General features: G+C 41.2%; 1 protein-coding gene across 4 annotated transcripts; it reads right to left on the minus strand.

Annotated features, from left to right (window-relative positions):
• Positions 1 to 241: 241 nt before the first annotated feature.
• Positions 242 to 24,663, minus strand: TRMT10B (tRNA methyltransferase 10B). Of its 4 annotated transcripts, none has more exons than XM_089674632.1 (9): positions 24,536 to 24,663; positions 16,874 to 17,068; positions 16,055 to 16,169; positions 11,399 to 11,526; positions 10,719 to 10,871; positions 10,399 to 10,477; positions 7,976 to 8,043; positions 7,720 to 7,843; positions 242 to 1,267 (listed from the first exon to the last, which is right to left on the minus strand). In XM_089674632.1, exons 2-9 carry the CDS (start codon positions 17,021 to 17,023, stop codon positions 1,188 to 1,190), a joined length of 897 nt encoding a protein of 298 aa, XP_089530758.1. In that variant the 5' UTR covers positions 17,024 to 17,068; positions 24,536 to 24,663; the 3' UTR covers positions 242 to 1,187. The 4 variants fall into 4 exon arrangements, with proteins under 4 accessions (XP_089530758.1, XP_089530740.1, XP_089530748.1 ...); XM_089674614.1 differs by lacking the exon at positions 242 to 1,267 and adding an exon at positions 4,716 to 4,853; XM_089674622.1 differs by lacking the exon at positions 242 to 1,267 and adding an exon at positions 4,716 to 4,853 and having other exon boundaries at positions 24,518 to 24,608.
• Between the last annotated feature and the right edge of the window lie 1,250 nt (positions 24,664 to 25,913).

The following is a 25,913-nucleotide window of genomic DNA, read 5'->3' on the forward strand; positions in this document are numbered from 1 at the left end:
GTTATTAGGCTTCTATCACACTGGCTTTCCTATGGATTAGCTGCACTGGACCATAGCCTTCTGTTATACCCTGTGGGTTTGATGCACTTTCTGAAAGTGTACCACACCTTCAAGATACAGTGAACACCCTTCGGTTTTGCAAGTTCTCCCACATAGAAATCATGGAGGGTCTGAAATTCACATTGTAGGTGCATTCCCACTCTAAGAGACAGAATTTTAAAAAAAATTTCAGGAAATCACATTGTATGATTTTTAAAGAATTTATTTGTTTTGCACTGCTGAACATAAGTATTTGAACACCTGAGAAAATCAGTGTTAATATTTGGTACAGAAGCCTTTGTTTGCAATTACAGAGGTCAAACGTTTCCTGTAGTTCTTGACCAGGTTTGCACACACTGCAACAGGGATTTTGGCCCACTCCTCCACACAGATCTCCTCTAGATCTGTCAGGTTTCGGGGCTGTCGCTGAGCAACACAGAGTTTCAGCTCCCTCCAAAGATGTTCTATTGGATTTAGGTCTGGAGACTGGCTAGGCCACTCCAGAACCTTGATATGCTTCTTACAGAGCCACTCCTTTGTTATCCTGGCTGTGTGCTTCGGGTCGTTGTCATGTTGGAAGACCCAGCCACGACCCATCTTCAATGGTCTGACTGAGGGAAGGAGGTTGTTGCTCAAAATCTCACAATAAATGGCCCAATGTTGCCCTGGAAACAACTTTCTGATGCTGTATTCTTTAAAGATAATGACTGACTAAAACCACTATCCTCTCAGCCAGCTGTTCCTCTGAAATACTTTTTTTTTTTTCTTTGTTTCCAAACAATTCAACAAACTGAAGTCTCATGTATTCATCTGATCTTACCCAAGCCTCTGCTCTGTTAGAACAAAGTCCTAATCCTGGTTATCTGTATTTTCTTTGAAATGTCCATTCTTTCTGCATCTTCTCTAAAACTTGAGGAAATTAGGCTGAGGAGTTTACAGAATAAATAGCAGCTACAGCACTAGCTTATAGCTGCAGTCCATAACCCAAAAAGAAATGTAATTTACAAACCACGCTTTTCCCTAATTTTCCATTCTATAGTGTGTACATCACTTTAAATATGGCAGGGCAGCAGGTAAGGTAAATAGGAATTCCCTGCTTGGCATGATCTAAAAAAAATGTGTCCCTCCATGCATATATGCACATTTTGCTAACGTGCTGTGGATAAATCTGCAGTTTTCCAGCAAAAGTAAAAGAATTCTCTTCTGAAAAGGTTGCTCCACTCTGTTCCTGTCGATGTAGTAAAGCAAGTATTATCCTCTCAAATTACAAGATGCGCTTCACAACTTTTTGCATCTTCAAAAAACAGTTGCAGTTCCCATATTTCTTCTTGACACATTCCTTTTGTGGATTTCAGGTACTACTTAAACTAAAGGCATTTTCCAAAGTGTGACGCTGTAGATAACTAAAACTGTACCTTTCACTATGTAAATGGTACTTGACAATAAGCAGTACCATAATGTAAGCTCCCAAAAGAAGCCTATACATAACTTTAAACTCATTCACGCATAGCTTTTGTGCCCACATTCTGGGTTGCTGTACTAACAATGTTCCTGGCGACTGTACATTACTCTTTGATCATAACTCTGATGGTGACCTTACCGAGCACTGCAAACATTCAGGGGTTGGGTCAGCATTATCCGAAAGTGACAAACACTTTTGGGATACTTGGTTACAGAAAGAATGCTTCTAAAGTTGGGTTCCACCTTTGCAGTTTTAAAACAAAATACCCCCTCCACACACACTAAACATGGCACTGTATACCTACACACCAGTGTAGTTATAAGCAAGGACTTTTAATGATGCTCCTTTTTTTCCCCTGCCTCTAAACGTCTCCACGTTAGCATTTGTGTCCATGCACTTATAATCTTTTAGAGGCAGGTAAAAAAAATTGGCAGTGCGTATAGGAGCAGCAGAGTTTTGGCAGAAAAAAAAAAAACAACCTTGATGCTTGTAAACATGTGAACGCTAGGCATGTTCAGCACTTGAGCATTAATTCATTTTGATGGCCCGAATAATTTATTTATTCTGGCCAGTGATATGAAAACACCCAAATGCTTGATGCACTAAACATTTTTACAAGCGTCAGGCATTTTGTCTGCCAAAATGCTACTTCTAGGAGAGTTAGGAAAACGTCCAGTGTATATGAGGCCTAACTGGTATTTCTGGGTATGACACATAAATGTATGACTTCCCACAATGCAATACAATTGCCAAGCCAGAGCACTGTGTGGGGAGAGCTAGCCTGTAACTTCACTTCAAAAGTTAAACCGCTATACAATATAGGGGACGAAGCTACGTAATGAGGTAAGAACATGCGCCTCAGAACTTGGATAGGCAGGTATGCTTTTCTTTATACATTTGAGATGGCTTGTTTACATTGCCATTGACTTGTTTGGAAGAAAAGTGGTTGTGACATATTACAATGAATTGTATTGTTTTGCGCAGTATATCAAAAATACGGCATTCAAGAGGGCAACTAAGGCTTTCTTCACAGGGTTGGTTAGGTGCATTCTCTGAATTCCAGTAGAACATTTTTGTGGCTGGAATGACTGGGTCATGTGAATAGCAGCAGCCGCTCAGCCTAAATACACTAATGAAAGCTGGCAGCCACTGCCACTATTCGCATATTGAGTATTTACTTGCGGATATCCAAGCTATTTGCCTGACTCTTTCACTGGAATCAAAAGAATGCATCTAATCAGCAGTGTGAAGGAGGCCTAAGGATTTCAGTTTGTCAAAAAGGCATGTATATTTTTTAGAATGGGCTTCCTTTGATATGCTCAGGGTGGCAATAATGACGTTACATGATTGTCTCCACCTCAACTAATCAGAGGAAGCCTTGTATGCATTGACAAAAATACAAGGAGTCCTCTGGCTGAGAAGCAGTCAACTTGACTTGGTCCCTGCAGTGTATGGGACGTCGCTTATACTGCTGCTGTAACAGTGCTGCATAGTGTATGTAGCTGATGCTACTATAGCATGATACAGTGTGTAAAGCCTAATACTTTAGTAATGGGAATACTTTGTTTGGGCCAGCTTTGGCCTAAACAAACTATTGAAAGTGACAGGAAAGTTACAAAAATTCTTGTTTGACAGAATAGAAAATTCTAAAGTTAAGTACTGTATTTGTGGACAAAAACTATACTGCTTAAATGAAAATCATATGTAAAAAATCTTCATACTTGTCCCTTCAAATAATTTTAGACAAAAGCTGTGTACTTACAATCGCTTTGAAAGTGGTATTTTTTTTTGTATGATTCTCTGATTGCCTGTAATGACTTTAAGGCCAGTACACACAGAGTTTTAAAAAACAAGCAGTACTAACATCATGGGGAGACTTTTAAGTCTCCCTATGATGCCAATACTGCTTAGTTCTTTCAGCGCATGGTCATTACCTTATGTGAAGAGTGATCCTCTAAGCTTGGGCTACCCTAGCTGTAACACTCTGCTTTCAGGAGCTGGGAAAATGTGGAGTGATCTCCTCTCCTGCAGTGGCATGATTTCTGACAGGAGCCTCTGTCAGTCATAAATGGGACAGCAGGCATATCATTATGGGATTCTGATATAGAGAATGGAATTTGTCTTCCTCTAGGAAGAAAAATTGGCAACAATTGCAGTTTTTACCTTTTGGGCTTCAGCTGCAGTGGTGAGAAGTTGAACTTGGTCATCAAGCTTTTTTTCAGCCTTGACTGTAATGCCAAGAAATGTCCATTTGAACAAGCCCTTGTAATAGTGCCTGATTTTTTTTTTTTTTACATATACAGTGTATTCAGACCCCTTTCACTTTTATGTTGCAGCCTGTTCCTACAGTTTAAATTCATTTTTTCCTCAATCTACACTCAGTTCCCCGTAATAACAAAAAGGGAAAACAGAATTTTAGGAATGTTTACAAATAAGGAAAAGAGAAATATCACATTGGCATAAGTATTCAGACCCTTTGCAACAACACTTGAAATTTAGTACAGGTGCCTCCCATTTCCCTTGATCATTGCTGAGATAATTCTACATCATGATTGGAGTTCACCTGTGGTAAATAAAATTGGTCATGATTTGGAAAGGCGCACAGTGCTCTATAAAAGGCCTCAAAGCTGACAGTGTATACTGTACAGGAACAGCAAAAGTCATGAGGTCAAAAGGAACTGCCTGCAGAGCTCAGAGACAGGATTAAGGCACAGATCTGGGGAAGGCAACAAAATATTTCTGCTGCACTGAAGGTTCCCAAGAGTACAGTGGCCTCCATTATTCTCAAAGTTTGGCGTAACCAGGACTCTTCCAAGAGCTGATCACCTGGCCAAACTGAGGAATCGGAGGAGGGCTTTAGAAAGAGAGGTGAACAAGAACATGATAGTCACTCTGATTGAGTTTCAATGATCCAGTGCAGAGATGGGACAAAGTTCAGAACAACAACCATAAATGCAGTCCTCTGCAGATCTGGGCTTCATAGCAGAATGGTTAGATGGCTTGTAGTTCCCGATGACCTACGAGGATAACCTCTCAAGTAACTGCTTGCCCGTATGAGGTATGGGCATACAGCTATGCAAAGTCTGCAGGGACCTGAGATTGCACCCATGATCTGCAGGCTTAGAAAAAATATTATCTGCAAAAAGGTGAACCTATCTAAAAAATGCCAACCTTATTCTAAAAAAAAAACACAAACAAAAAACAAACTAGTAGATGTTTTTTAAAGTTTATAACCATTTATGTTATAGTTCATCATGATCACGAAGTATAAAGCCTTTTCCTTGGGAGACACCAGCTTTTAATGCTTTTGGCCAGCTTCTAGTTTCATGGTATGTGCATAACACATCAAACACTAAAGAAAAGTGTAAACAAGATCATGTTCATTATACATTCAAAATAGACAAAAAAAACAGGAGTTTCACTAACAATTTAAATACAGACTCTGTATGAAAATGCAAGGTTTGCCTATTAGCTAGGCCACTCTGGAAGGAAAAAAATGCTAGGTTAAAGCAAATAAAAACAAAAGAAACAACCTCAAAAGGTGGTCAGACATGCCTTACACTCTTCGCCTTGGTGATGGTGACACCACTAGGCCTGCTGCTGGGATTCCAAGAAAGCCGAGGAGCCCAAATCCATCAACAATGTGCTCCAATAAGTGGACATTCAATAAAATTTTTTTGTTATAAGGGGAACTCAAGCCAAAAAAAATGTAATTGTGCAACCTACCACAAACAATTTTTGATGTCAAAAGAAACTGGGTGGTAGGTTGCATTTTTTTTGGGGGTTTTTGTGATCAACAGCTGGTTGGCTATTGCTGCGTGTAGTGAAATACAAAAAATGGACTGTATTTACAGAGTCTGATGGAAGACTGTGTTTAGTTTGCACTAATAACAAATTCAATTCTGCACTGAAAAGTGACAGCTGGAGATTCAATGTTTGAATCTACTTGGTTGGTATTTATCAATATATGTCAAATAATAAACCCCAAACTCCACTGATTGCACACAGAAGTACTAAAATACTATGTTTAATCATACTGAAGAGTATATGTTTTATAATTTACTATCATAAAATACATTGAGGGGATTTTACAAAACCTGGTGCAGCCAGAATCTGCAGCATGGCAACCAATCAGTGTCTAGCTTTCATTTTAAACGCTTAATCTGGTACTAAAACCTTGCATATACCCAGTGAAGTGACTCAGGGGATACATGGGGATGAAACAAATCCTTCCAATATACCGTATTTTCCGGTGTATAAGACGACTTTTTACCCCTTGAAAATCTTCTCAAAAGTCGGGGGTCGTCTTATACGTCTTAGTTTCCCTTCCAACAGAAGGGAAACTAAGTACAGGGGTGGGCAGGGGCTGCTGTCTCTTACCTGGCTCCGGTCCCACGACGATCCGGTCCAGGAAGGGCGGCCGCTCCTTCCTTCGGTTTGTCCACTGGATGTTCGCGCGGCTGCTTGGCTCCGCATCCTCACCGGTGATTGGCCGCCAGAACTGTAGCTCAGGAAAGGCACACAGGCGGCCAATCACCGGCGAGGAGGCGGAGCTGAGCGGCCCCACGAAAATCGAGTGGAGATGCAGGTAAGTGTGCCGTGTTTAGGTGCTGCTGCAACCACATATGCTGGCTGCAGCAGCACCACCATACTGGAACAGGGTCAGCAAGTGTCAGTGGGAGGAATAGTGCCCCATCGTTGGTGTCACTGATACCAATGATGGGGCATTATTCCTCCCACTGACATTAACGATGGGGCACTTTTCCTCCCCCCCACTGACACCAACGATGGGGCACTATTCCTCTCCCCCCCCCCCCCCCCCCACTGACACCAACGATTGGGCACTATTCCTCCCCCCCCACTGACACCAATGATGGGGCACTATTCCACCCCTCACTGACACCAATGATGGGGCACTATTCCACCCCCCACTGACACCAATGATGGGATACTATTCCCCCCCCCCCACTGACACCAATGATGGGATACTATTCCTCCCACTGACACCAATGATGGGGTGCTATTCTCCCAATGATACTAATGATGGGGCACTATTCCTGCCACTGATACCAATGATGGGGCACTATTCCTCCCACTGACACCAATGATGGGACACTATTCCTCCCACTGATACCAATGATGGGGCACTATTCCTCCCACTGATACTAATGATGGGACACTATTCCTTCCACTGACACTAATGATGGGGCACTATTCCCGCCACTGATACTAATGATGGGGTGCTATTCCTCCCACTGACACCAATGATGGGGCACTATTCCTGCCACTGATACTAGTGATGGGGCAATATTCCTGCCACTGATACCAATGATGGGGCACTATTCCTGCCACTGATACCAATGATGGGGCACTATTCCTCCCACTGACACCAATGATGGGGCACTATTCCTCCCACTGACACCAATGATGGGGCACTATTCCTCCCACTGATACCAATGATGGGGCACTATTCCTCCCACTAATACCAATGATGCGGCACTATTCCTCCCACTGACACCAATGATGGGGCACTATTCCTCCCACTGACACCAATGATGGGGCACGATTCTTCCCACTGGTGTGCATTGGAAGAGGGGTAGTCTTATACGGCGAGTATAGCCCAAACACTACATTTTAAACAGGAAAAGTAGGGGGTCGTCTTATACGCCCAGTCGTCTTATACGCCGGAAAATACGGTAGGTTGCACCTGTCTATCTGCAATCTTTTCTTCTGTACATTCAATGTGCTGAATTGATAAAGCTTGTCTGAAAGTTCAGAAAATGGGGAGCAGAGAGCTGAAATTACAGTCTGCAGAGCTCCAAGAAGAGAGGTATGAGAACTGATTGGAGGAAGGGACACACCCCCTACACACAGCTCACATAAACTGAGTTGAGGATGTCAATCTGCTGGAGGTCCCTCCCCATCACCATTTTTCTCTTGGTGTCAGGAAAACTCATCAGAAGTGACTCATGCTTATAGCAGAGGTACAAAGCAGCAGACAGTAATGATGCTACATGCTCCTAATTGAGACAAGCACACACTAGAGCGACATGTTTTGTTCATATTTCAGGGTTTACAACTACTTTAACTGAACAAGCGGAGACTAGAAACTGATTAGTTACTATGCACAGCGGCTCCAGATTCTGTCTTCTCCAGCTGTAGTAAATTCCCCCCCACACGCACACACAATCAATAATATTAGCATACGAAAAACCCACCTTGATTAATGGCCAGTATCTCAGAGTGGAAATTTTTCTCATTTTCCCTCTTCACCATATACTCTTGTATTGGCAGTCGTGCAGTCTGCAGACCATTCTGTTTAGCTTTGTAGTAAGTTACTTTCTAAGTCACAAGAAAACATGGCATTATGATTTACAGTACATGTGATATGCTACTTTTAACAGATCTGAAAACAGAAACGTGAACAATTTCTATGTCTAGTCTAATAGGCAACTGCAACATTTTTATACAGACCTTCTGAATACTTTCATCAACCAGTCCTCCCAGAACATACACTTTAGATGGGTCAATATCTTCAAGGACTTAGAATAAAGCAAAAACATGTTAAACCATTTTTTTTTCCTTTTCTTACATCCATGCAATACAAAAAAAATGTATAAACCTACAAATACTCACCAATCCACTGAAAAAAAATATGGAAGTACAAATGTGTTTTTAATTTGCTGAAATAGGTCACCAAAATAAATAATGATTTAAAATGATAGATAGATGTGCAGACTTCTAAACCAATATGACTGCTAATACTCTTTAATTGGATCTATTTTTTTTAATTTACAGGACCGCACTTTGCAAAACTGTCTTGCTGTGGCTGTTAGGCTTCACATACATTTACAAATGTAGGCAACAAAAACCTCCTGCTTTCAACCTAATTGCTAGAAACAGTTTATCATTATGTTTTACTATATGTGTGTTGGCTAGCTGGATCCATGTAATGTTTGTATTGTTCAGTATATAATTCCTGCACCTAGTATGGGGATGGTACTTTCAGTGAACACTAACAACAAGCTGGTCCTGCAGTATTGAAGTAACTGTTCAGTAGCATTTTACTGAAGTTGGCTGCAATTGCACACTGCGATTTCAAATGTGGACAGAGAGAATGCAGATTACAGCAAATCTCTGCCTGAATATACAGTACATTAAATTGGTTCTAAAGCTAAAATGTTTTTTACCTTAATGCATTTGCTGTGCCCTTCTCCCCCTCTATTATTATTATACAGTATTTATAAAGCGCCAATGGTTCGCTCAGCGCTGTACATTACAAAGGGCGACAGAACATGTGACAGAACAATATCAATACAATGCAAAACATGAGGGGATCGAGGGCCCTGCTCTTTCGAGCTTACAATCTAGGAGGGAGGGGATGGTGACACAGGAGGAGATAGCTGTGGGGGATGGAGTGGTAGGAAGAGTGGAGGAGGTCGGCAGGTTAGCAGGGGGTGGGGTAGGCTTCCCTGAAGAGATGGGTTTTCAGGGTGCGCCAAAAGGAGAGGAGAGTAGGTGATAATCTGATGGGTTGGGGCAGGGAGTTCCAGAGGATGGGTGACACCCTGGAGAAGTCCTGGAGGTGGGCATGGGAGGAGGAGACCAGGGAACTAGAGAGAAGGTGGTCTTGTGAGGAGCGGAGTGTGCATGCTGGGCGGTACTTGGATATTAGGTCAGTGATGTAGTACGGGGCAGTATGGTGGACAGCTCTAAACACTAACCTGACTCCTAGATCGATCCAGTACTGTATTCAGCTGTGAAGCTTTATGTGTGTGTCAATAGATGCACACAGCCAGGCTCTGGAGCGAGCCTGCAGATGTGCCCCCACAGGAAGCAGCTTCCTATGGGAGTGCACATAGAGGAGGAGCACCAGTGGGGGACCACAGAAGAGGAGGTTCAGGGGTGCCCGGTGCAATATCATTGCACAAAGCAAGTATAACATATTTGTTATTTAAAGAAAAACAAACTTAACAGTCACTTTAGGTAGTGTGTATTGCAGTCAAATGGAGGTCTGGTTAAAATCTGACATTTTAAAGTAAGAGCAGACACCGCATGTTATTTATCAGCCCCAAATCTCTCCTTTATGCATTCTCCTGATAATGGTTTTAGTTTGTTAATATCGGTTTGACTTTTATAACTTCAGGTATAAATCTTACCCCACTTTGTGCAATGACCTTACCGTCTTTGGCCACTGAGACCCCCCTCATTGGGCAGGGGGAAGGCAGGTGGGTAGGGTTTAAAAGTTGTTGTAAAGGCTTTTTTTCCCCAAGTTTAAATGAAAAAAAAAAAAAGTTATACTTACCAGCTCTGTGCAGTGGTACAGAGCAGCCCCTTACCTTCTCTGCTGGAGAGCTGTGTGTGCTGTGGGGGCACCCGTGCGGGTGTGCTCCTGAGCTGGGCTGTGTGTGTCCACAGACACACACAGTCTGGCTCAGCTACGTCTCTCCCCATTCTCTCCTCACAGGATTTGACTGACGGCAGCAGGAGCAAATGGCTCCCACTGTTCTCAGAGTCTTCTATGAAAGCAGAAAGACAGAGTAGCGGCCCTGTTGACAGGCATAGTGCTGATTGAGAGAGGACTCGTGTTTAGGGAGGGGGGTTGAAGGAACAGTTATTGGAAGGGGTTTTTTTTACCTTAATGCAAAAATTGCATTAAGGTGAAAAACCTTTTGCGTTTTTAATCACTTTAATCCCAGAGGCAGGGAAATTAATCCCTTATAGCAACATATTTAATTGGGTTCCAAGTGGTATAGAGAAGAGGCTTTTATAGTGATGACTGCTATTTGGCAGGGCTTTTTATTTTAAAAGCTTAAAACAATCCTATGTTTTGCCTATTTGGAGCAATGCAACAAGCTTTTACCACATGACAAAAGATTTACGTCCCACAAACTTACCATGGTCCGAGTCTGGAGTAAGGTATGTGATTGATTCTAATGGAAAAATATCAAGAAAGCTGCTTTCTGTTGAGTCAACCTGGAAAAATATGCAAATACAAGCTTTACCACATTGCATAAATAACATACAGATGGCAAGCCCGCAGTTAAACTCTGGAAAGAAGCCAAAGTGAGGCTACACAAATCTCTTTTAATACATACAATTTACAGTTTTACAAAACAAGGACAAATATTTATTTAAGTTTAAATAGCTAACATTAAAATGTAGCACTCAATCCATTGTACTATAAACATAGTCAAAATTGCAGAAATAAACTTACAAGATAATTGACAAATCCGTCATTCATTCGCACACACTCATCATATAACAGACTGTGTTGTACAAAACCTGTCAGATACAGCCAGAATGGTTTTGCAGCTTTCTTGTTTGACCCATAAAGCCTCCTGATCTGGGCTGCCAGACGACTTAATTCCTAAAAAATGAAAAATATATCTGGAAATGATGAATGTTTAATATATGGTCTGCCTCTACAGATATCTGACACTAACTTTTATTCAAATTTTAAGCTCCAGTGAATTGTTTTGTCAGGTTTTTACTGCAGTTTGCAGCTCAGGAGATTTCTCCTCATTTGCTGTCCTGGTGAGAAGATGTCAAGTGGACAGTAAGCATTGAAACTTTTTTTTATAATCCCTGGAGTTACTTGTTCTCTTCCATTCTTATCCCAGTGTTGCTGGGAGAGAAAGTGAAGGAATGGGTAGCCATAGATATCAAAACCTGAATGGGGTTCTAACACTTTTTGCCACTTTGGCTGGAGTCATGCTCTAACTTCATTAATTGGGGCACATACATAGAAAGTAAGGCGGACTAGTAGCAGTTGTGTCAATACACATTTTCCAGGCACGGATCCTTGTAACTATCAGAAAATCTGTACTGGAAATAATGTGCAGCTATTGCTGGAGTGCTTGCAACAAACAGTATGCAATCTATTTACAAAATTACCTTCTTGCTCATGTGATCTGTCATGCTCAAGTCAATACAAAGTCTTGTACCAGAATCCTTTGCTTCTAAAAGACGCTCTTTGGTCAAAGCTTTTAAAAATCTTTTGCTGTGCAGTTGTTGGCTAGTATCTAGTATAAGAGAACACAAGAAATCATTGTTTTTAATGAGTAAGACATCACTGGCTGAAAAGTATATTCTTAAATAATTCCATAACAGTTTTTTTCAAGAATTTTACTGCAGCATAAGATGCCTGTTCCTACTGTGTCTCCATTGCCCTGTCACCCTAATTTTCCAATACAACCCCCTACAAAACCCAGTACACTTCTGGGCATAGGTCTCTCTTGGAATTTAGTTCTTGGTGTCTGAGTGTGCATTCACTAGGCCAAAACACTTTCACATAGAGGACAGTGGGATCTTGCCTTATGCTCAGGAATTTGGGGGTGTTAGATGGCAAGAATGGGGACAAAATAGGCATGTTATATGGCTTCAAGCTCCTTTTTTGTACAGAGTCTCTTTAAGCAACAATATCACAAATTCTTATCAAAACATGGTTTATTTTTCAAACTCAGAAAAATGTACAGTACATCTGGCATCCCACCTAAACTTTGTCATTGGTGTGCGAGTAAAACATTACTGACAAAGGCCTTCAGCATGTGCCTGTCATTTTATCAAATATCCCTAATTCTTAAATCGATAATGGTGTAACAGTCCACACATTAATGTTAACTTACATTACTTCTATAGCAGTACATTTAACTCCTGGCATTTTTTTTTTGAAAATGCGAACATTTAGGAGTCATGAGCCATCTATGAGGCTGATCTTCTAAATAACTGTATGCAATTTGACAATAGATTTCATAATCCGTGATAAAACTTTCCTTTGATTTACTTAAGGTTGCCTAAGAGAAACTGTCCAATTAATGTACTAAATGCAGCTCGGGGACTATATGTTTGATCTGTATTTTTGTTAATTGCATACAAAAGGGAACACTTCTAGAAGTAAACCAAGCAATCCCTGGAACTTGGAGCACAAAGCCAACACTGTCTGGAGCTGGTCAGTATGCAAATACTCAGCTTTATAATGTAGCGTCCAGGGGCGGACTGATCATTTGGAAACTCGGGCACTGCCCGAGGGCCCGGGGTCAGTAGGGGGCCCCATGAGATGCCCCTGGTACCTTTTACATAGGCTTTTTTGAGTTTGGGCAAGGACACAGGGGCCCCATGATCCCCTATTGCCCGGGGGCCCCATGAGTTGTCAGTCCACCCCTGGTAGCTTCTTACTGAAATAAACAAGAGTTGCAGTATCTTTTGGCATGAATTCTGTAGATCCAGATCATTTATTTTGTTATCCAGCTTGTAACAGTGTTTTAAGAAGAAGTGTGGGATATTAAAAAAAGGAGGTGTGACAATTGAATTCCCAGAATGTCCATGGCATAGCACTATGGTGGTGAATCACACGGCCATTCACACTCAAGTGTGTTCTGACAGTGTTCTAACTTGCACTCGGTCTTTATAAAGTAGTAGACAAAATAACATGTGTGCGAGTTGCGCGGTTGCTGGAAAATAAATGTGAAGCAGCAGTTTAGCATAAAATTTTGGGTGAAAATTGGCAAAATTGTGAGTGAAACTTTAGCTCTGCTGCAACAGAATTATGGTTAACGTTCCATGAAGAAGAAATTCTGAAAGAAAATCAAGAACTCTGGCTTGACAAGTGGCTTCACCACAACAATGCTCCTGAACATAATGAACTGAATGTTCGTGAGATCCTGGTCCAGAAATCCATTTCAAAACTTGACCAACCTCCATATTCCCCTGACTTAGCACCCTACAACTTTTGGCTGTTTCAAAAATTAAAAAAATGCCTTAAAAGGATACAGATTTGATAACACTTTGGACAGCCAGCATGCCACGACAAAGATGAAATGAAATTCTGGGGATGAAATGAATTCTGGGGATGTTTTTGGCAATGGCACAGTTGTCTCGAAAAGTCACACTTCACAAGGGGACAGCCACTAGGAATAAACATTTAAAGGTCCTGGTAAATGGGGAAATAAGGGAAGAGTGGCCATGTGCCTGGGAATAATCCAGCAGAGATTGGGATGGCTGACCTGCAGAACTTGGTAAGGCATGGGTCAGTAAGAATGGGGATCGGGTTGGTGTACATGGTGGGAGGCAGGGGAGACTTGGAAGAGCTGAAATTGGTGGATTAGAAGCATGGGGAACTGTACTTGTTGGGTAGGATGCAACTGGAATAACCTGGTGGTGGAAAATCAGCATTTAGTGGATCTACAGGCCGCATGATAAATATATACAGTGCATCCAGAAAGTATTCACAGAGCTTAACGTTTGCCACATTTTGTTATGTTACAGCCTTATTCCAAAATGGATTAAATTCATTTTTTTCCCTCAACATTCTACAAACAATACCCCATAATGACAATGTGAAAGAAGTTAGTTTTGAAATCTTTGCACTTCATTAAAACTGAAAAACGAAAAAAAAACACATGTACATAAGTATTCACAGCCTTAGCTCAATACTTTGTTGAAGCACCTTTAGTACCAATTACAGCCTCAAGGTGTTTTGAGTATAATGCTACAAGCTTGGCACACCTATTTTTAGGCAATTTGTCCCATTCTTCTTTGCAGTACCTCTCAAGCTCCATCAGGTTGGATGGGGAGCATCGGTGCACAGCCATTTTCAGATTTCTCCAGAGATGTTCATTCGGCTTCAAGTCTGGGCTCTGGCCAGGCCACTCCAGGACATTCACAGAGTTGGCCCGTAGCCATTTCTTTGTTCTGTGGGCTGTGTGTTTAGGGTAGTTATCCTGTTGAAAGATGAACTGTCGCCCCAGTCTAAGGTTCAGAGAGCCCTGGAACAGATTTTCATCAAGGATGTCTCTGTACATTGCTGCATTCATCTTTCCTTTGATCCTGACCAGTCTCCCAGTTCCTGTTGTTGAAAAACATCCCCACAGCATGATGCTGCCACCACCATGCTTCACTGGAGGGATGGTATTGGTGAGGTGGTGAGTGATGCCTGGTTTCCTCCAGACATGACGCTTGGCATTTAGGCCAAAGAGTTCAATTTTTGTTTCATTAGACCAGAGAGTTTTGTTTCTCATGGTCTGAGTTCCTCAGGTGCCTTTTGGCAAACTCCAGGCAGGCTGTCATTTTCCTTTTACTGAGGAGTGGCTTCCGTCTTGCCACTCTACCATACAGGTCTGATTGGGGGAGTGCTGCAGAGATGGTTGTTCTTCTGGAAGGTTCTCCTCTCGCCACAGAGAAACACTGGACCTCTTTCAGAGTGACCATCAGGTGCTTGGTTACCTCCCTAGTTAAGGCACTTTTCCCTCTAGATCACTCATTCTGGGCGGCCTGCTCTAGGAAGATTCCTGGTGGTTCCAATCTTCCAATCACGGATGATGGAGGCCACTGTGCTCACTGGGACCTGCTGCAGAAAGTTTTCTGTACCCTTACCCAGATCTGTACCGTGCTACAATCCTGTCTCGGAGGTCTACAGACAATTCCTTAGACTTTCTGGCTTGGTTTGTGCTCTGACATGCACTGTTAACTGTGGAACCTTATATAGACAGGTTTAAGTCTTTCCTAATCATGTCCAATCAACTGAATTTCCCACAGGTGGACTCCAATCAAGTTGTGGAAACATCTCAAGGATGCACCAGAGCTCAATTTTGAGTGTCATGGTAAAGGCTGTGAATACTTATGTACATGTGTTTTTTTTTAGTTTTAATAAATTGCAAAGATTTGAAAACAAACTTCTTTCACGTTGTCATTATGGGGTATTGTTTGTAGAATGTTGAGGAAAAAAATTAATGTAATTCATTTTGGAATAAAGAGTGTGTGTGTGTGTTTTCTTGCCTACATTTCACACTCCCCACCAAGGTCTTGCAATATTAGCAGGATGCTGCAGCTGAAGGTATCACTGGAATCCACAAAGGGATCTCTTTTCAGCATGAGGTTAATATATTTTGGGTGGAAAATGTCCCAAATTCCAGGATGCAGCTCAACAGCTGTTATCACCTATGGCTGCGACACATCCTTTTCCATGAAGACACTGAAAAGTACACAGCTAGAGGTGAACACTGCAGCTAAAAAAGACACACTCCTCCCCACCATCCACACACACGTGAATGTGTGCACATGAGTCGGGGGTGCTTACGTATGTAAGTGTTGATTGTGCTACACAAGCTACATACCACCAGGCACACTAGAGTGAGAGCAATATTTTAGGCCTATTATTCATGGTAACTCGAAAGTAATGAACTGTTGGGCATCTATTTACTGGGCGCAACCATCTTTTATAATTTTACCCCAAAATTGGCTAATATAGTGAATTTGTGTGTCCCAAAATGAACTATTTTTAACTGACATTTTGTGCTTGATAAACCATTGTGCCAATATTGTGTGACATAAAAAATTGGAACTACCACCATTTTGTTAACCAGGGTCTCTGCTTTCAGAAAATATATGTTTTGGGGGCGTTTATGAAATCTGCAGGCCTAAAACGTGTGCAAAAAATACAACAATGGTTCATGTAGCAAATGGGTTAAGGGGTTCTTAAAGCTGTGAGGCTGTCACATATAGACATAGGATGGACAGTGGTAAGACATTAATGATGGAGAAAAGACAAAATACCTCTATCAGTGTTTCCAGACAGCTTTGTTTTTCTTCTTTCCTTTTCCTGTTTTCTTTTACTCTTTTTAGCCATGATCATTTTTTCCCAGTGCCTCTGCTTCCTTAAAACATTTCTCTATTTCAAGTACAAATATACAACAATTGGTAAGAAAATAAAATACTTTGCATTTGTATTTTAAAGTTGTTTATACAGGATCATTCTACCTACAAAGATATTTCAATATTGGGTAGGTAAAAGAATGGTGAAAAACACACCCTTATATTCTATGGCTCTCCCCAAAGCAGCATGATCTCAGTATTTAAGTTCCCAAATCCTCTGACTTGCATTCCTGGGCTATTTTTTATGAGTAGAACACAGTGATACAAATTTGAATACTCCATGGTGGAATGGGTTTGGAGGACTCCAAAGTTGATACCTCACCTCTGGAACCACTTGAAGAAACAATATGCCAGTAGGTGGTTCAACCCCTCACTGAAATATCTACTTTTGGTTTACTGGCCCACTAAAAACACCTTGTATGACAGAAATACAAGTGAGATCATTCCCAACTCCTTTTAAAAGATACAAGTTCCCTAGCGATTATGATGATCTTCTTTCTTTACTACTCAGTAAGTCACTGACCTAGAACACGCACCATTCAGTAAGTCACTGACCCAGAACAAGTATGCAGCTGTTGATCTTGGATCTCCTGCAGGTATGAGCAGAGTGACGTAAGAAGTACTGATACCAGGATTTTAGCATGAAAGAATCTTATTGAGAATGTTGGCATAGGTAATTAACGCGTGGCATTTTGTCTTTCATATCTAAAAAACACTTACCGAACAGGACACATTCTCAGCCAATGAACCAGATGAGGCATTTTCCAGATCAATTTGAATTAGTGTAAGATGCTCCATTATTAAGTCCACATCATCAAGTTTCTTATCCCTTTCTTCTAGTTCAAATGTATTGTGATCTAAATCATCCATTAGTCTTTCTCTAGTACGTTTTATCAGGTCTTCTCCACCTGACTCCTGTAAAGAAACAAAAAAACACCACATTAGGATTATTTGAACCATAATAAAGAGTTGGCCAATTCTAGTCTGAGAGAAGGCAGTTACATGGTAGCAGCCTAAAACAAATCAGCACTATCCCTTCTTTAAAATTTGCTTCAAATGTAATCATGCCTTAAGTATAACTAAAAGGTAAAACTTAGTTTTGTACTAAGTGGATATTGTTGCTACCTTTGCCCTTTTTATGATGATTCACCCGCTCTATTTGTCCGGTTTACCATTATTATTGAAAGTAAAAAAATATCCAAAATTTTCGGTTGTCCTAAAAACATAAATACAGGGAACATTTTTCAATAGGGACACTCTTTCTGGTGACCTGGGGGCCCCAAATGATCCACTTAATTTGCGTGAATTTTCTCTCACTTCCTGTTTTGGCTATGTGACAGGAAGTTAAGTGAAGTCTCCCCAATGGGACACAAATGGCAAAAAGAAAAATTGACGGGGTCATAATCCTCCCTTACTCTATCCAAAATGAAAAAAAAAAGTTTGCCTATAGTTCTACCTTAAAATAGTTTTAAAGAATAAATTAAAATATATTTTGTTACTTTTTTTTGTTTATGTAATCTTTATTTTAGGTTTAAACAATACAAAGAATCCCGAGGAACATGTCTCATCCAATACAGATGGAAGCGTTACCATCAAAGTAATTACAAAACATTCAGTGCCTCTAACACTCAGTCAGAGGATACATACACCATCTACATCATAAAGATAAAAGCAAGCGGCATGGTGGGCTGACCTGAGACAAAATAGGAGAGCTAAAAAACACTAACACAATCAATGTAAACAATGGCCTACTGACGCTGTCACACAAGAGAAAAAGGTACACACAGAAGAGAAGTAACCTAGGGTTAGTTCAGGAAGGTCTCTCCTGGCCATTTGACATCTGACTGGCCAGGTCAGACACCTTGGTCAGCTAGACCAAGTATGACAACCTGGGGCAATCAAGTCACCCATGAGCGACAGCCCGGCAGGTGGAAAATGGACCCACATATTACATTGGTAAGGCCAGGTGCCAGGTCAAGCTGAAAAAAAAAGAAAAAGTGAAGCCAGCATCTGGCCATAACAAACATAAAACAAGACAAGTTAAATTATCTAGGTGAAAAAAATTAAAAAAAGTATAACTTTTTAAAAAATTAGAAACATTGAAAAAGAAAAAAAAAAAATTATATATATATATATATATATATATATATATATATATATTTATTTATTTACATACTGTCGCCAGTCAGTATCCCAGATCACCGCAATGCCATTCACATGGTGACGCTGTACTGCATTGGTGACAGTATGTTAAAAAAAAAAAAAATTGTGAAACTTCCATTTTCATTTCTTAATTTTTCACAAAATTATGATAAAAAAAAATGACAACTTCAAAAGACTCAGCATGTCTCTTACCAAATACCTCAGACTGTCTACTTTCTGAAAAGTGGTCATTTTAGCGATATTTGCACTGTCCTGGCGTTTGTGGGCCTCAAGAAATTAGATCAGTCATTAGTACATCAGGATTTATACATTTTTAGATACCGTATATACCATAGTTTGTGGAGTCTATAACTTTCCTACCAACTAAATAATAAACACTGATGTTCATTATTTTCACAAAAAACATGTAGCAGAATACATTTTGGCTTACATTTGTGTAGAAGGATTATTTATTTGCAAAATGTTATAAGGGAAATTAGGAAAAATGAAATTTTGTTTTCAAAATTTTCGGTCTTTTTTCATTTACAGCGCATAAAACACCCAGTGGTGATTAAGTACCACCAAACGAAAGCTTTATTTGTGTGAAAAAAATGTGCAACAGTGCTGAAAGGTGAAAATTGGCCTGGGCAGGAAGGAGGTAAAAGTGCCCAGTAGGCAAGTGGTTAAAAATCAATGTAAAATATCAGTATAAAAATACTGGAGAGTAAAAGAACATGCTACAGTAAAATAAGATATACAGTACTGTTAGGTCCATATATATTTGGACACAGGCACAATTTTCATATTTTTGGCTCTGTAACCAAAAGTATGAAAATTGTGCCTTTGTCCAAATATATATGGACCTAACAGTACTGTATATCTTATTTTACTGTACAGATGCCACGAAAATAAATTAAAACGCAACAATCCAAATTAATTTGAAGTGAAGACTTTCAGTTTTAATTCAAGGGGTTGAACATAAATATCAAGTACAAATTTTAGGAACTGCAGCCATTTTTATACACAGTCCCTCCATTTTCAGGGGAATGCCCAAAGATACAAGATTACTGGGAGGGAATATTACAATATATCCAGGAGATATGTGGTATTACAGAGAGATCCGTAGACTTCTCTATTTTATAAATTCAAACCTTTGGTAAAACTACACAAGAACAGGGTATTATACCATCTAGTTAGGCTAAGGGCTTGCTTCCCAAATTTTGGCTTGCCCCAGACCCACCAAGTATGAATGACTGGGTAAATAGAGTAGAACATATATACAGGATGGAGGAGTTGTGTCATACTGAGGAGGATAAAATAGAAACATTTAGGAAAATGTGGAGTAGTTGGTTGGCCTTTAAAACATCTAAAAGATATCTGGAATTGGTTGGAACATAGGTGGAAGAGCATTGGGGGGAGCTTTAATGAAATGCATGACAGAGAAAAGGAGCTACCGTGTTTCCCCATAAATAAGACACGGTCTTATATTTTTTTGGCTCAAAAAAAAACACACTAGGACTTATTTTTAGGGTAGGTCTTATTTTTTTAATGTACAGGTTTGGACAGGGGGTGCAGAGACGAGCTGAAGGCAGTTGTGAATAAGGGTTGCTATAGAGAGGGCTGGCTGATGACAGATGACAGTTGTGACCTGCAGTCAGGTGTTGCAGAGGTGAATTGACAGGTGAGTTTTAAACAGGGTGCAGAGATGATCCACAGACAGGGTGCAGGGGTGAGTTGCAGACAGGGGATGCAGAAGTGAGCTTCGGGTCCTATGTTCCCACACAGTGCACCAAGTGCACTCACTCACCACTCCGCTTCTTCCTCACTGGCCAATGATCACCCCTGGGGCATTGGCTTCCACGCATTAGGCTGCAGGATGAGATGCACCGCCCCACCCCTAAACACACTGCACCCTCAGATATCTGTTCCTTCCCTGTCCCACAGTGAGTACAGAGGTAGAGGGGTTCTGTGGGAGCAGATGGTGCTGTTACTTACAAGAGGGATTATCACTTGGAAACACAAAAGCCGCACTTCTATGTTTATAGGACACAGAAGATAATGGTGTACACAGGGCCAGTGCTAGAGGTGGTGGAACAGCTGACCACAACTAGGTCTTATTTTCAGGGTTGGTCTTATACTTCAGCAATTCACAAAAACATTACTAGGTCTTATTTTTGGGGTAGGTCTTATTTTCGGGGAAAAAATGTAAGAGGAGATATATATAGATAATGAGAAAGGTTAGAAACTAGGATTGTGGTGAAGGATTAGGGATTGGAGGGGGGGGGGGATGGGGGTAGGGGATAATACAATATGATGCAACTGGGATGTACGGGTGAAGTTTCCTCTTTGTTTTTTAGTTGTGTTTGTATTTGATGTCCTTTTTGTATTAAAAAAAAACAAATAAAAGATATAATAATATTAATTAAAAAAAAGAATCAACTCCAGACTTTTACATGCTTAATTGATGAAGAAAAAACGAAGAAGTAGCCCACACCTGGCCATGAAACAGCTTTTTAGTCAACTGTCCAATTACTTTTGGTCCCTTGAAAAAGGGGGGGATATCTACTTTTAAGAGCTGTAATTCCTAAACCCTTCCTCCAATTTGGATGTACATACCCTCAAATTAAACCTGAGAGTGTGCACTTTCAGCCCATATCCATTATATAACTATAGCTTCAATATGTTTTGGTAAATGCCTGAAAAAAAAACTAAAATTGTGCCTGTGTACAAATATATATGGACCTAACTATATATTATGAAATCTGGAAAGATACAGAGAGAAAAAAAATGGAAGGAACCTCTTTATGCCTGTGTCTGGCAGTCATGCTTGTGGCTGTCAGTCTTGGAATCCCTCCTGGGACTTGTAGTTCAGCAACAGCTGAAGGGCTGAAATTCTGCTGACCTCTGTTCTAAACTAACTACTGTGGTTGTTTGTTTTTAGCTTATAACATTTTGCAGACTCATAAGTAATATACGCTAGAGACATAAAAAAGAAACTAAGTTTAGTTTCACACTATGAATTGCACAGGAATGCACATAAATGGGCAGACACCGACTGGTATGCAAGTTTTTCGGCAAAATCTTCTTGCATTCTGGGCATTTGTCCCTGGGTGCATAGTGTCCTAATTGTGCAGGGTGCACCATCCAGCTAGAGCAGCTGTCAGCCTCTCATAAGAGTTTGACAGGCTGCCTGCAGCCCAGCTAAGTGGTCAGTGTGCATGGGGCCCAAAAAAGGATGAAAAAATCAGTGTAAACTGAACTGCACTGAAGATAGATATGCACATTGATGTAACCCTAATCAGTATTTATCATTTGTTTCTTAGCAAAACACAAGACTGATCTGATGACGCCCATGTTGTGAACACTGGATGACAGACTGATTTTGGAGTGCGTAGTGAGATGGTGGAATGCAAATGTTGTGAGCTTCACACTGACTGGAAGATGACTGGGAAAGTGATTGGGAGAGAAAGTAAAAAAACAGATGTTGTTAGGAACGTTAGTTTGTATGTATGAAAACAAATAACTGTGGAGAGAATGGAACGGGGCAGGGGGGAACTGGACACAAAGTGTGGAAAAGGTGGGGACAAAAGTTATGGAAAATAGGAAAGATGAGTGGGGAGGGAGGTGAAGGGGAGGGTAAAAAAAATATATTGAAAAAGCTCACTGTTGTACATGGGGCGCGAAGGCTGGCCAGTGTTGCCCAATCCAATAGAAAAACTACTGTAGTTCAAAAATTGCATCTGTCCCCCCGCTGCCTACAAGACTGAGAACTGAGCAATCAATCACTGCTGATTGCTCAGTTCTCAGTGTTCAGCAGTTAGAAAGACTATTAGTCGCCGGCTCTGAGCTCTGCCCTCCAGTGCTCACTGGAGCGCTGGGCTGTGGAGGGGAGGGAGTGACTGGCTCAGGCTCTCAGTGGTGTGCTGAGAGGCCGGTCCTGATGCCAGTCCATGCATCTGGATGGATCCAGTCATTAACCAATTCAATACTGGGCACTTTTACCCCCTTCCTGCCCAGGCCAAGTTTCAACTTTCAGTGTTGGCGCACTTTGAATGACAATTGTGTGGTCATGCAACACTGTACCCATAAAAATGTTTTATCTTTTTTTCACACAAATAGAACTAAAAAAAAAAAAAAAACCCAAATCATTTGAAAAGAAAAAAACAAATTTTTCTTTGTTTCTTTTATAACATTTTGCAAATAAATAAAATATCTTCATAAATTTAGGTCAGAATGTATTCTTCTACATTTCTTTCTTGAAAATAGTGTTTATTATTTAGTCTGTAAGAAAGTTATAGAGTCCACAAACCATGCTATATATACATATATCTGACAATCGATCAGTCCTGATGTTCTGACAGCCTCATTTCTTGAGGCCCCAAAACGCCAGGATAGTACAAATACCCCCCACATTACCAATTTTTTGGAAAATAGACAGTACAAGGTATTTAGCAAGAGGCATGGTGAGTTTTTTTGAAGTAGTAATTTTTTGTTACAATTTTTTTGGAAAATGTAGAATTTTAAAAAAACCAAAAATAAAGTAAAATCACAATTTTTTTTTCCCCCACATATTGTCACCAGTCCAGTACAGCCTTATTATATAACTGGCGTGGTGTTGATCAGGGACACTGTTGACAGTATGTAAAAAAAAAAAAAAAAATAAAATTTTTATTTTTTTCAATTTTTTTTTTTATTACATTTTTTTTTCTTTTAACTAATATTTTTTCAACACACTGTGATCAGAGCAATACAATGTTACCATAGTAACATTGAACTACTCGGGGCAAGTCATCAGGATTTATTTTTTTCCACACATTATGATTACTAATACCAGTGTATTTCATTGATATTTTCAATCATTGTTACTGAAACTGATTCATTCAATCTTTTGTTGTGATTAGCTGTGATTGGGCAAAGCTCATCACATGATACAGATGAGCTGTGAATGGCCCTGTATGTACCATGTGACTGCTTTGACCAATCACAGCTAAGAACACAATTGTATGCAATGGATGGCATGACAGGAAGCCATCCATTGTATACAGTTTGGTCACATGACACGGACAACGGGCCAGTGTAGTGATGTCATTGGCTGTGTCCCATGGGCACTGCCGGTGACAGATTGTGCCGTGGCTCCTTCTGACAGGAAGTCATATGACACCCACTCAGGAGGAGTGTCCCGCCCAGCCTATAGCAGATTGATGACCGGGCGGGACACTCCTCCTGCTGAGTGGTCGTCATATGACGTCCTGTCAGAAGGTGCTGCTCACGTGGCTGCGCAGTAGTGCGATCTGTCACAGGCTGTGTCCATGGGACACAGCCGATGACATCACTACACCGTCCTGTTGTCAGTGTCATGTGACCAAGGTGTTAAAGTCAAGATTGCCCCGGAGCCTGGACTGGCATTGTGATGTCAGCCAACAGTGGGCTACTACTTTTGCCCTACTTCTCCTTTAATACTGGTTGTTATAGAAAGATGTCAGAACACACACTGCAGTTTGTTGTGTATGGGGTTGAATAGCTGCAGACCGGTCAGAGTATCCATGCTAACCCGTGCCCACAGCCAAACGCATCTACAATGGGTACGTGAGCATCAAGACTGGATCACAAACAATGGAAGAAATGGCTTGGTCTGATACATTCAAAAATGGTGTGAAAAACAGAACAGTGAGTTTGAGGTGTTGACTTGGCCTCCAAATTCTCCAGATATCAATCCAATCGAGCATCTGCAGGATGTGATGGAAAAACATGTTCAATCCATGGATGCCCCACCTTGCAAATTACAGGACTTAAAGCATGGCGCCAGATACCACAGTGATCCATACCTCAATGGATTATGGTGGGTGGTCATAATGTTATGGCTGATCGGTGTAAGGTCACCAGCACACCTAACTTTCAGTACATAATACTAGATCAATGAGCACATTCCTTCACACTCCTCATCATGCAGACCACAGAGGGTTAAAGGCAGAATGTAATTGGTCGAACACACTTATGGTGGTCTCTGTAGCACTACTTTTCTTTTACACCAGTGTCTGAAATGAAATCAGTGCAACATTCTGAAGGTGAAAGCAGCAATGGCATTCTTCAGGCAATCAGCTGATGGGGGTCTGTGCACTGTTCACATAGGAGCCCGTAGCTCCACTAAGATTCACTGACTCATAAGAGTGCCCCCTCCCCGTTATCATTGTGTACTATATGGCCAGGATAAGGATCCCCCACCTCATCTCTCTTACTCACAGCGATATCCTCCGGGAACCTTGCAGCACAGACTCAGAGGCCAACCCGGAAATACAAACCGGCATGTGTGCACAGGGAACCGGAAGTGAGGCTGCGAAGGAACAATGAGTGGGCGGAGCACATTGTGCACACATTCCAGACGTGCTCGGATTTCACTGCCAGTTAGTTATAGTAAGAGCATGCTGGTGAGAAGGGGATGAAGTGTCCAATGTGCAGGGATAGGATTACAGGGGGTGCTGGTTGTAGAGAGTGGAGAGGAGTGGTGCAGTGTCAGCACTGTGTGGGCAGGGGAGATGGGTGACAGAGGGTGTAGTTAGGGTTTACGCCTCATCCCTTTAAACACGAACATACTAATTACACAAGTGGAGTTTGCATGTTCTCCCTGTGACTGCGTGGGTTTCCTCCGGGTAGTCCGGTTTCCTCCCACTCTCCAAAGACATGCTGATAGGTTAATTGGCTCCTGTCTAAATTGTCCCTAGTATGTGTATGTATGAATGTGAGTTAGGGACCTTAGATTGTACACCCCTTGAGGGTTAGGGACTGATGTGAATGTACAATATATATGTAAAGCACTGTGTAAATTGACAGCGCTATGTAAGTACCTGAAATAAGTTCTAGGGCTGATTAACCACTTGCCTACAGGGCACTTATACCCCCTTCCTGTTATCATTGTTTTGAGACAGAGCTTTCTTTTGGTGGTATTTAATCACCTCTGGGTTTTTTTATTTTTTGCTAAACTGAAAATTTGGAAAAAAAAGTTTTATCTTAGTTTTTGTTATACAGTTTTGTAAATAAGTGATTTTTGCTCCTTCACTGATGTGCGCTAATGAGCCTGCAGTGATGGGCACTGATAGGTGGCACTGATGGGCATTGAAAGGCGTCCCTCATATATGGCACTGATAGGTGGCACTGACTGGCACTGTTAGGCAGCACTGATGGACACTGATAGGCAGCATAGATGCGCACTGATAGGTGGCACTGACTTGCACTGCTTGGCAGCACTGATAGGTGGCACTGATTGGCAGCACTGATAGGTGGCACTGAAAGGCAGCTCAGATGGGCACTGATATGCGGCATTGATGTGGCACTGATGGGCACTGGCAGGTGGCATGGATGAGCACTGACAGCTGGCATTGATGGACACTGACAGGTGGCACTGATGGGGCTACACTGATCATCAGGGCACACTGATCATCAGTGCCCTGATGATCAGTGTACATGTCCCCTCTGAGGGATGCCGATAACCGTCTCTCCACTCCTCACGAGATGTCAGCGTGACAGCTCCTGAGGAGAGAAATGCAGATAACCAGCATTTCCCTATTTACATGCGATCAGCTGTTGAGCTTTCTTTCGGTGGTATTTGACCGCCTGTGCATTT

This window comes from Staurois parvus, unplaced genomic scaffold (genome assembly GCF_062004578.1).
Source record: "Staurois parvus isolate SC_StPar_1 unplaced genomic scaffold, SC_StPar_1.0 ptg000012l, whole genome shotgun sequence".
Taxonomy (NCBI): Eukaryota; Metazoa; Chordata; class Amphibia; order Anura; family Ranidae; genus Staurois; species Staurois parvus.

Bases quoted from the DNA above. Each gene is read 5' to 3' on its own strand.
- TRMT10B (XM_089674614.1), bottom strand. From the start codon at position 17,023: ATGGATGATTTAGATCACAATACATTTGAACTAGAAGAAAGGGATAAG. The intron at 11,527-16,054 runs GTATTTTGTCTT...CTCTTATACTAG, and splicing joins GTCTGGAAACACTGATAGAG to ATACTAGCCAACAACTGCAC. The intron at 10,478-10,718 runs GTAAGTTTATTT...ATATTTTTCCAG, and splicing joins ACGGATTTGTCAATTATCTT to GTTGACTCAACAGAAAGCAG.